Below are 12,064 nucleotides of genomic sequence, written 5' to 3'. Positions count from 1 at the left end.
GTGCTCTTGGTCTGAAAGTTAACTTCTGTGCGTAGCAGACTTGGGTTCTGTCTGAATGTGTGTGGCTTGGGCTGTAAGAAGTAGGAGTTGCTGTGGTTGGTTGTGCCACACCCGGTCAGGAACTCTGGGCGGAGCACCCCTCAAGGTGATGGAATATCTCCCTACGGATGTAGTGTAACGAAGCAGAGGCGCAGATTAAAGCATACACTAAAAACTGCTACAGAGTAAGTACAGGAACAGGCTAGAGAAAGCGGAGCAACCTTGGTGTGAACAAACAGGGAATGTACCAATAATGGACAGACCCACTGGGTTACCACTAAGGTTATACACGGGTACGGCTTGGTACTTCCCTCAACAACCGTGAATGTCAAGGCCTCTGTGCAGACTACTCTTCCAGAGAGCCACCCTACAAGCCCCATAGAAAGGCAGCTGACTTTATTCGGTCTATGGGCCCTTACGGAACAAACCAGGATTGTACTTGCATACACAAGACAAGCCCTTATGGCTCCAGCTGGGGAGACCGTGGCAATTCCTAAGAAAAATAGAAATAGCACACGGTCACAGATAAAGCACTTGAGACTACATACAACAGAAGGCAAAGGATGGGGTAGGAATTGCCTCGTGGAAACCAGGAGCCAACCTCTGTACAAAGGAATGCACTGACACACAGGTGAGGACAAAACGGAACATTTACCAGACCCAAGAGGAAAATACAGAGCAAGCGCTAGAAAGGAATCTAAGAGCTGGAGGAAATAGTCAAGAGCAGGGAATTAAAGGGAAAAACTGGAGAACAGGCAAGTCAAACACAAGGGTTTTAGGAACTGTAACAAGCAAGAGACACAAAGAGAACTAGAGACTGCATAAGAATCATAGAGAAAGGGAACACAAACTAGCGACAAATCCAAGACACTGAGGAGAAATACAGGAGCTATGGAAGAAGCAAAAGGAATGAGTAAAACGAAAATAATAGCAGGAACAGGAGGAACAAACTAGGAACAATAGAAAGGGAGCAGCTAGAGGGCTGCACCAAGTGTAGAAAAAACCCAAACAATGAAGTAGACAAAAGCAAGCAGGGCTGGGAAAATCTGTAGCAGGCTGCACAGGAACAGCACACAGGCACTGGCTGAAGCAAAGCAGGAAATGGACTGGGAAACAAGGCAACAATAGGTCCCGTACACAGAGAAACAAACAGGAGCTTCAGCAAATGGCAGCTTTTAAGCAGTTCCAGGCAGCAACAAACCCAGGGCGGAGTCACATGGCTGGGCTGCACAAGAGGAGTCACAGGTGTGTGCAATTCCTGCCTCCCACAAGTCCTGGAGCAGAGAATCCAGTGCTGAGAACCAGCAGGACTCTTCATAGAAAGCAATGGACAGCAGGTTCCAGGTCTTATTAAATACTTGGAAGTGCATTATGGAACCTGAAGTCCAAGGAAGCAAATGTAGGTTTTCTATTGGCTATAAAATGGTAATAGGAAAGAGGCAGGAGTCTGAGAGGTACTTTGGATGAGTTTCAGTGGTGATTTCCAGCTGCGGATGGCCCATGTACAGCGCCCCCAGGGGCAGAATGATGGCCTTGTATCACGCTCACCCCTTCGCGAGGCTGAACTGTGGCCTTTGGGTGGTGTGTTGAGTTTGTCGTAAGAGCCGATGTGGGGCCTTTATCGCACTCTCTGCTCCCTCGTATTTCACTCCTCCTCCATCACCTTTGGAGGTGCTGCGGCACCGGTCCTCTGCCAGAGTGGTGGTGCTACTGGTGGGGGCAGGGAACACAGACCATCTACACCTGTAGGAAGGAAATGGTTTACCCTGGAGTGAGACTTGCCCTTCCCTCCACTCTTTTGTAGGTGTGTTACCAGGAACTTGCTCTAGCACCCTTGTAACAGTCCACCCCAGCAGGCCCCGCCTTCCCTAGTGCGCCATTAAGGAAACACTTTGTGCATAACACACGTGCAGGGAAGGGCGTAGCGAGCCATTCTAGTGTCACTGCCAGGCCTGTACAGATCAAATGGGGTCACTACAGTGTCTCGCTCAGTTCGCGGAGGTCTTTGCAGCGGGGACCATCTCTATCACTATGCCCAAGGTACTTTTGTGACCAGACCACTCTTGTGCGTGGTACTGCTTACCATGATCAACCTTCAATATTTTACAAACTTCGCCCTTGCATCGTGCACTCTCGATGTCCTGTTGCTGTTATTTCGGGGAATACACGTTGTATCATGAGAATTTGACATAAGCAACAAGTTTCTCTAGGGGTTACATTAGCTTCAAGGATTTCAGTTTATATATCATTTTTCTTTGTTGAATTTGATTTTTTGCCTATGGATGCGTTAACATGTGTTGCTTATTGAAATGCACCACCTCACTTTGGGCTCCACTTCCTTCCAGGTGGAGCAAGGGTAAACCGTCTGTTTGTATCTCGTATGCCCTTACTATGTGCACCTATTGCAGGATGGATTTGTGAACCTGAAACAAAAATGGTAATGTCTACAGTGCAAGCGCTAACTCGAATCAAAGCTTGTACTAATTGGAGCTCAGCATGCGCACATCGAAAAGATGTCCACCTGCAGCAAGATCTTAGGTCTGGCCTAACAGGGAAGCGGTCTGCAACATTTACAGCTTACAGTGACACCTGGGGTTTGGGTCAGCCCTCTTCACCCATTGGATCAGCTCTTGCAGCCAATGGCTTGAGACCTTGCCAGTCGTGTCTGCAACATTTACGGCTTACAGTGACACCTGGGGTTTGGGTCAGCCCTCTTCACCCATTGGATCAGCTCTTGCAGCCAATGGCTTGAGACCTTGCCAGTCGTGTCTGCAACATTTACGGCTTACAGTGACACCTGGGGTTTGGGTCAGCCCTCTTCACCCATTGGATCAGCTCTTGCAGCCAATGGCTTGAGACCTTGCCAGTCGTGTCTGCAACATTTACGGCTTACAGTGACACCTGGGGTTTGGGTCAGCCCTCTTCACCCATTGGATCAGCTCTTGCAGCCAATGGCTTGAGGCATTGCCAGTCGTGTCTGCAACATTTACGGCTTACAGTGACACCTGGGGTTTGGGTCAGCCCTCTTCACCCATTGGATCAGCTCTTGCAGCCAATGGCTTGAGACCTTGCCAGTCGTGTCTGCAACATTTACGGCTTACAGTGACACCTGGGGTTTGGGTCAGCCCTCTTCACCCATTGGATCAGCTCTTGCAGCCAATGGCTTGAGACCTTGCCAGTCGTGTCTGCAACATTTACGGCTTACAGTGACACCTGGGGTTTGGGTCAGCCCTCTTCACCCATTGGATCAGCTCTTGCAGCCAATGGCTTGAGACCTTGCCAGTCGTGTCTGCAACATTTACTGCTTACAGTGACACCTGGGGTTTGGGTCAGCCCTCTTCACCAATGGCTTGAGACATTGCCAGGCGTGTCTTCGATCAGGCCCTGGACTGTTTCTCTGTCATGCTGTTAACTTTTTGATGTGTGATTCCACCTCCCATGGAGCGTGTGCACTGCGAAGCATGAAGGATGTTTCACACCAAGAAAGTGCATTCAGGTATCACACTGTTGCATTTAGTTACTTCTTATTCATTGATTGTATATTGAAGGCATTTTTATACGTCTTCCACGCCAACCCTCATCTGTACCGCCGCCACCAAACCCATTACCACCAATACCACACCTCCAGTACCTCCCTGGAAAGGGTGCCTTTGCAGAGCCGTGGATAAGGCCGTGCTTGCTTACTTTACTTCCTACTTTCCTCTTTCTTTCTCTCTGCACCAGCACCACAGCCTCCATCTGGAGGCAGTCCACCGACCCACACCACCTCTAAGGGGGAGAGGGCAGGCAACAGTGTTCAAGAAAAGCCCAAGTAGCGGGTCTTTGATTTAGTTACTCAAATTATCCATAGACAGAATCTCCAGTGTGGGCACAGTTGTATCTCTGCATTTGAAAACCCAAAACAGCGTAATTCTAATAAGCAAGATGCTTTTCCAAGAGTTCGTACTAGCTGGCGGGATGAGGCACTGCGTGGGAAGGTAGAATATCTCTTAAAAATTTGTACAGGTAAGTAACTTTCTATTTTTGTGTGAAGATTTCATGAAGCAGCAGAAAGTATGTCTCCAAAAAGAGGACAGTTCAAGAGAAAAAGGTGTTCGTTCCGTTAAAAGAAAAAAGTTGTCTCAAGTCCTTCCACTGATGTTGGACAGTACTCAAGGAGTAAACGTGCCTCCTCCAGGAGGTTGACCAGGGATCGGCTTTGAGATGGGCTTCTTTTGTGATCGTGGACATAAAAAAATGTTTACCATAAAGGTAATTTATTCTGACATATTGGACAGATCATCAAGCCTCTTTTTTCATCCATGTAGATCTTCTCCCTCGGTTACTGCCCGACAGGGGAGTGGCTGGCGGTCGGCATGGAGAGCAGCAACGTGGAGGTCCTGCACGTTTCCAAGCCTGACAAGTACCAGCTGCACCTGCACGAGAGCTGCGTCCTCTCGCTGCAGTTCGCCTCCTGTGGTAAGGAATGTTCTGTGCTGCCCGTCTTGGCGTCCTATGTTCTGTGCGCACAATGAAGGCCTCCTCGGACCCATCCCGAGCCATCGATGGCCGCGTGCCGTTTGTTGGACCTTTAGGTAGATAGCGACTCATGTCCATGTAAATAGCATTGTTCACATGAGGAGACCAAGACTCTACATTTCAAGGCCCTACTTTAGGAATGGATCATCATGTCAGTAACCTTGACCTTTGGTAGGGGGGCAGTAGTTCTGTCCTCTAGGTCAGTTCATCTTGAATGCGCACCAGAGTAGGCTAACATGTGTGTCTCAGTGACGTCACACGAGGCCTATCCCCCTGAGGTTGGGAGGGCTTGAATGATTGATGCTGTGGAAGCTTCAAAGCCAGGGGTTCTTGTTGGATTTGGATCAGAGCTTGGGTGTTGCAGTGGGTCCTTCCATAGGGATGGGAGGGGCAGTAGTTGGGGGTGCTTACTGGCGTATCTGAGCAGGATACCGTTGTATGGGTGGTAGACCTTTGCTGGAAGGCTTTAAGCCTGGGTCCCTGCCAGAGGGAGGGGTCCACGGATAGTCACAGAAGCCTTGGTACCTCCCACGGCAGTGGCAGAAACATTGCCTGCATATGATCTTCCTGACGTAGACTTTATTTTCAAGTGGACGTTGTACTGCAGCTCTCAAGACCCTGAGCTTATTTAATTTCTACCCGCAGGTAAATGGTTTGTGAGCACTGGGAAGGACAACCTGCTGAACGCCTGGAGGACTCCCTACGGGGCCAGCATATTCCAGGTAAGGCATCTGCGAGAGTCCAGACTGACTTACTCTACAAGGAATAGCCTGATCTGAGCGAGGGCGCCCAGGCTCTATAATGCCCACAACCCATAATATTCTTCAGAGCCAGCAACAAATCTAGAAACCCTTCGGTAGCCGCAAGGGGACATTGTGAAGAGGAAGCACCTCCATGCACTCCTTAAGAACCTGCAGGAGGGTGTCATTGGGTGATGGGAACAACAGTTTGGGGGATCAGCATGTCTTAGGAGTGTAAGCAAGGGGTGTACATTACTGGGAGGGCAGTGCGGGCAGCGTATGCTCATGTGGCGCCCAGGTCTACTCCTGCAGATCACAGCACGAAGATTTTCCTGACACATTCTCACGTTGATCTGTCCAACACCCAGATGTCCGTCACCCGGCTCTACGGCAAGTCCTTCTCACAAACTGAAGACTTTCTACACTTCAGTACCTCTTTAGAGACTAAAGTTGTGAGTGGGTGTATAGCTCATCTTGGGTCACTATAGGAATGGTAACTTTCTAAGGTCCATGTTGATGTTCAGGATGCTGGTGCTTTCCTTTGACCCTCAGTTTTGGCTTCTTGTTTTGCAGTCCAAGGAGTCCTCGTCTGTCCTGAGCTGTGATATTTCCCCCGATGACCAGTTCATCGTGACTGGGTCTGGTGACAAAAAGGCTACTGTGTACGAGGTGATTTACTAAAGAATGTCCGACTGCCGGAAGAGGTAGAAGTATCCGCATCTGGCACCTCAACCAATGGCGCTCCGCAGAGGAGGACGAGGAGGAGAACAAGGAGCATGGACAGTGGCACTTTTCCAAAGAACGTGGAAGGATCTTCCACATCTCGCTCCCAACTGGGAAGCGGAGGGGCCAGGTTAGAGGTTGTGGCGACTAGTAGCGGGTGGGAGAAGGGAGGGCTTTTTGGCTCTGAACCAACTTATCAGTGCTGCCACATTCTTTTGATGACACATTGTCATTCTGGGACTTTATTTTTAACCTGAACTTTTTTTTAAAGAAACATTGTAAGTAAAAAATAAAAAAAAGATATGGACTAACTCACCTCAAGACATTGGCCTCTGGGTTGTATGTAGTAATAAAGATGGTATGGGTAAAAATAAGTGGCTACGCACACTATGGATAAATTCTGAAGGTGCTTTTGGGACGATATCTCCCTTTTCTGGCTGCTGATGGAATCTGTATCAATGCAGTTGTATTGCGCACCTTCGTCCCCATTCCACTTTTTATTTCTCGCGCTGGTTCCATGTTTGCCCTGGAGGAACATTGGAGTGTTGTCACAAGCCCACACGGGCTGGCTTGCTAGCCTTGCGGAAAGAGGATCATTAGCAAAAGGAAATTGTAGTGCCCTATGTTGGAAAGATTGCCCATGCATCGGACTGCGGCTGTGTAATCTCTTAAACTCAGTTGTTCATCCGCCGCATAAGCCGGTTCCCAACTGGAATGACTTACGAAATCTGACTGAGTTGTGCCCACCAAGTCTCCTGGCACCAAATGTCTAAGAGATGGACATGTTCTGAGAAGTGTTATCACAGAAGGGCCTCCTTCTGTGTAGAGGCCGACTATGGAGGCAGCTCTACTTTTTGAGGGTGGAGATATCTTCGGGGTCCCTTTCGACAGGGTCCTGATACCTTTCTGGGGCTGTCCTGCGATGCTGCATGTCCAGCAGCCCCAACTGCAATGGGATTCCAGCTGTTGATGGTTGATTGTCATTAAAATTTTGCTTTCAAAAATCACAAACTGTTTGTTGATTCACTGACTCTAAAACGTAATTTTTCTTCAGAGCAGCTTTGTCTTCCGATACTTATTCTGATAGATTAGACTCTTCACCTCATCAATGCTGTTACCAAACCATTCTTATGTTTTAGAAATATGGAGGAAGTGCTTTGTGTGAATGTCCCTCCATGGGAGGCATGTGAGGCCAGTATTACCAACCTACTGAATGCCTAAATTTCAGATCAAATCTTCTAGCACAGATTCCTCATTGTTAGATCTCACAGAGGTGACAGACTATACCCGAACAATGTTTCAGCAATGCTTCTGTGTGCCGGTAAGTGGTATTGTGTGCTCTGTGCTGACTCCATACTGGCCCAGAACGAAAAGGGGAGCTGCATAAAAGCACAGTTTTCATTCTTTCTGCAGCCGCTCTGGAGCTCCGCTCCCATCTTTATTGCTGTTCTGAGAACTCCCAACAAAAACTTCACTGTGTGCTAGGGAACAATGACCCCACCTCAAAAGTCCAGATTCAAGCCCTGCGCACTACTACAGGAAGCAGATGTCGGTCACTGGCCTACACAAGCTGTGCCTTTGGTACCTGGGACACCAGCCACAGCTTGAAGTTGTGACCGATGCACCCTAATACACTCAAAGGTGCTAACTTTGGAACAGGTTTCTCAGCTGGTTTCGACACATCCCAAGTTTCCCAAATTGTCAGCCCCTTAGCAAATTGCGGCCTTCAAGGAGGCCATGCTGCCAATTTTTAGTGTGCCCCCAGCACCCTCTGATGTGCCTGCGGGCCTCATGCAACTGGAGGGGCGACTAGTACCATTATCCCAAATAGGCCTTCCCGTACTGCGACCTGACCTCATGGGACCCATTAACTGGACCTGTACCGACTCCTGTACAGATGTCCACTCCAGCCCTCGGTTCCACACCTCTTCTTGTCACCAAGATTCTGATACAGACTCAGCAGGAGCTAATCGACGGCCCGTGCCGACACCCATGTAGGACATTGAACCAACGTCGGGTGGATACACTAACTGTAGATGGCCCGCTATCCTCCCACCCTAACTGTAGATGGCCCACTAACCTCCCACTCCAACTGTAGATGGTCCGCTCTCCTCCCATTCTAACTGTAGATGGCCCACTAACCTCCCACTCCAACTGTAGATGGCCCACTAACCTCCCATTCTAACTGTAGATGGGCCGCTAACCTCCCACTCCAACTGTAGATGGCCCACTAACCTCCCATTCTAACTGTAGATGGGCCGCTAACCTCCCACTCCAACTGTAGATGGCCCACTAACCTCCCATTCTAACTGTAGATGGGCCGCTAACCTCCCACTCCAACTGTAGATGGCCCACTAACCTCCCATTCTAACTGTAGATGGCCCGCTTTCCTCCCATTCTAACTGTAGATGGGCCGCTTTCCTCCCATTCTAACTGTAGATGGGCCGCTATCCTCCTACGCTAACTGTAGATGGCCTCTATCCTCCCACTCTTACGGTAGATTGCCCGCTAACCCCCCACTTCCCCTTTCTGTGGAATATCCTCATTTGTGACACCCACAAAGGTCCAAAGCTGGAGGCCAGCACACTGTCACCAACAATTGTTTTACGCTTCACAACTGAGGGTGCAGAAAGGGAAGCAACAAGAAACTGATACCAGCGGTGGCACCTCCATGTCGCTCCGCTAAATCACTTCCGGGGCCATATGTAGACCCGTGATGCCCCCTACCGGCATACAGGAGCAGTGTTGAAATGTTCTCTTGAAATCGAAGATGATCTTCTCAATGAGTGAAAAGGAACACTTGGCCATAATGGGTGGCGTTGAGCGGTGAGACGCCATCTTATCCATCTGTTTGGCTTTTGAGCGCTGGGCAGTGCAAGACCTGTGAGGTTTAAAGCATCAATAGAGGATGTTCTTGTTACTACCTCCTTGGGCGTCCAGGGTAGTGTGGGAGATGGTATACCTCCAGTTACCAGGGAGCGAAAAGATAAACGCGATGCTGGCTGGTGCCCACTGACTTCCTTGCGCTCTTAGAGCCTTGCTGGGAACCACTTTTAGGCCAGTATTAGGCCTACTCTTCTCCACACGGGAGTTTGCAGCCGGGGGTTGGCGAGGCCTTGAGCCCAACCTTCTCCTGGCAGACACCTCCGCTGCTCATGGCCTTTGGCCGTGTTTAATGGTTGTTGACTGTAGAGCCTGGCCCTTAGTCTTTGAATCTGTAAAATCTTTGGTGCCACGTCGTGGAACTGTACAAACGGTTTTCAGACCTTTACCGTGTTTAGCTCACTCTTAATGTTTTGAGTTTCACGCACATATTTTAACGGGGGACACAGTTATAAGGAGGACCTAAAAAGTGTTTGTTTGCTAATAATTTGGGTACAGATTAATGAACCTGTGTGGCATTTGTCAGCCTGTTTGCAAGTTAAGCCTAGTGCAAGGATCTCTGGTTTTAATATCTTCTAAAGGGGGAGCTGCAAATTTGTGACATGGCTCTACAGTTATACACCAATCAATAGACACATTTTCACTGAAAAAACAAATGTTTAGGTGAAGATATGGTTAGCAATGGTTATAAGGCTTTAATGTATGTTAAAAAAAAACTTTTACAGGTTCACTGAAAGAAAAAAAAAATCAAAGTAAGGTTTTGCTTAGAAATCAAAACCTAAACACCCCTGAAATTCACCAGTTATGGTATGGTAATCTACCCTTAACTTGCACCTCCATCATGCACTGATTATGACCCTGCATATGACATCACTGATAGCATCATTGATTACATCATCCAGGGGTGCCAATACTGCAGTCTTTTTCGATTGAGAAAATGTTTAGGTAGATTACTATAATAATTGACTTGATACTTTTTCTGTACTTTGCAAAAAAGCTTTGAGAAACCTTATTGGCGAACACTCCCACAAGCAACACGCGAAATGGAAAAACTGTTTGTGTTTGAGATCCGCAAATACCGTGTTGTATTAAGGATTGTCTAGTTTTGTGTAAGAGCACAATCCTTGGAATTCCCTCAGAGTTATTGTAAGTAGACTCTGATTCTCATTGTAAACATTGTGCAATGCTATTTGTTGCTGCCCTCTTGTACTTCTCCTAGCCACCGCTGAACGCTTAGTTTAGCCAAACTCTGATGCTTTTATAGCCACATTTGAAGGCTGGCTGTCTTTATCCTTGTAGCCACACTGGCTTGCTTCTTGTCGCCACGCTGTGGCCTAACATTTCTAAGGTTTAGTGTGGGTGCTATATCAACTTTTGTGTGAAAAGTACATCTTTGTCTTAAGTTTATTCACGCGCTAACCAGCACTGGGTTTTATGATATGAAGGTCCTGATAATATATGCAAACTAGATTTAATAGGGCAAACACCCCATTGAAAACTTATTTTTTGTGCAGTATTCCCCCTGGAGACCAGGAGATTTCACCTGGAGCGAAAGGTAAGTCCTCTGCCTGGGAAAAGCCTGCAGGAGTCCGCGCGGTAAGTGTGATTTCTAGTTCTGGGGATTGTTCTGCATCACTTGTGAAGAGGGCCTCGGCTGCTTACACTCAGATATTTGTTGTAGTCACACACTGGTGATTAACCTGGTCACTCTGATGTGTGTAGTAGCAGCTACACACGGATGATCCTGCAGCCACAGGTAGGTGCGGATTATAATCCTTGGCTGATGCTATTCACAACACAGCAGCTCTCCGTTGTAGGCGCACTTTGATGTTGTTATATGGCTTATGCTATCACAATTTGATACAAGAGGTACGTTTAGAATCTCTGTCCAAGTCATGTGCAGTTGTGGTGCAATGTGACACTTATTTTGTGATGTTTCTAGATACGGTATGACCATTGTCAAACTTCTATCAATTCAGTCAATTCATTGTTAGTGGGAAGGTGTTCAATTGTTTTTAGGGACAGACCAATAGGGTTGATGCAGCTGTAAAACACATTTCAAATGTACCTCAACGCTATAAATGCTGTTGGAGTAGTGGACATTGAGTTCGACCAGCCCATGACCCTCTGAAGCGTTTGTCCCTCAAGAGTCCAGGCCCCCTCCCTGCACTCACCATAGGAAAAAATACTGTGCTGTGTTTGGTGCATCCCCAGGGATCACTGAGCCGTGGCTGCCACAGTGTGTTACACCATAAAAAAAAAAAAAAACACCCTTTAAGCCCCTCTCGGTGCTTTTCTCTTCCATGTGCTGTCGCACGTGTACTCCGAAGGAGAGCAATGCATAGTAGCAAATTCTTAAAATATGCATTCTGTAAAAATACACTGATTAATAGTCCACGCCTCTGCTGGTTATATTGTGGTTTTGAAAAGAAAGATTATCTATCTACGCCATTTCTAGGGGACCCTTGTGTGAGGAAGAAGCCCTTTCTTCAAATATAGCTATGTTTCAAAGCGCTGCTGCTTTAAAATATACCTTTATTTTTAGTTCATAATTTCTGTTCACAACGTTGAAATGCTGGCAGGTTTATTCTTAAAATAACTTCCATATCTGATCAGAAATTGTCCATTTTCCTTTTGCTATTTTCAAGCTCCTCTCAGTGACACCTTCTTTCTGGGCGCTTCCATTCCTCTGAACATTGTTGTGCATGAGTACAACACATACCAAATTTTAAGCTGTTGCCTATGTACAATAGTTGTACTCTATAATACTGTTTCCGTGTGGCTTAATTACTGTATCACTCCACAGGCTAGCAGGATGCTAAGCTTTGCCCCACAGAGATGCCGGCCTCCCTTCAGTGTCGGAAGATCATGCCGTACATGTCTTGCCACATCTAGACCGACACATGTTGCCTTACAACAGGTCGGCAACGGGTGTGTGCATTGGCGGTGAGAAGTTGTTGATCTTCCATCCCATTTCTCAGTAGATCACTTCGTAGAGTGTGGCCTTCTTGTCCCCCGAGCCGGTGACGATGAACTGATCATCCACGGAAATGTCGCAACTCAGTACTGACGAGGTTTCTTTGGACTGAGAAGGAGAAGAAATAAAACTCAGATTATGGAAAAGATCAGAGCTCTTTCACAAGACCCAGTGTTGACTTATG

General features: G+C 47.6%; 2 protein-coding genes across 7 annotated transcripts in view; one reads left to right on the top strand and one right to left on the bottom strand.

Moving 5' to 3' along the window:
* Positions 1-7,031, top strand: part of LOC146772213 (transducin-like enhancer protein 1) — a 150,176-nt gene extending 143,145 nt beyond the window's left edge. For all 4 annotated transcript variants that reach the window (XM_085638844.1, XM_085638843.1, XM_085638842.1 and 1 more), the window contains exons 19-21: positions 4,347-4,497; positions 5,203-5,279; positions 5,871-7,031. In XM_085638844.1, the coding sequence (XP_085494970.1) occupies positions 4,347-4,497; positions 5,203-5,279; positions 5,871-5,978 (336 nt within the window). In that variant the 3' untranslated portion in view covers positions 5,979-7,031. The remainder of the gene's footprint in view (positions 1-4,346; positions 4,498-5,202; positions 5,280-5,870) is intronic.
* A 4,390-nt stretch (positions 7,032-11,421) lies between these two features.
* Positions 11,422-12,064, bottom strand: part of TLE2 (TLE family member 2, transcriptional corepressor) — a 149,826-nt gene continuing 149,183 nt past the window's right edge. For all 3 annotated transcript variants that reach the window (XM_085638835.1, XM_085638836.1, XM_085638837.1), the window contains one exon: positions 11,422-11,988. In XM_085638835.1, the coding sequence (XP_085494961.1) occupies positions 11,881-11,988 (108 nt within the window). In that variant the 3' untranslated portion in view covers positions 11,422-11,880. The remainder of the gene's footprint in view (positions 11,989-12,064) is intronic.

This window comes from Triturus cristatus, chromosome 12 (assembly GCF_964204655.1).
Source record: "Triturus cristatus chromosome 12, aTriCri1.1, whole genome shotgun sequence".
NCBI lineage: Eukaryota > Metazoa > Chordata > Amphibia > Caudata > Salamandridae > Triturus > Triturus cristatus.
Note: the sequence above shows the minus strand (reverse complement) of the source record. Positions and strands in the feature narration are given on the sequence as shown.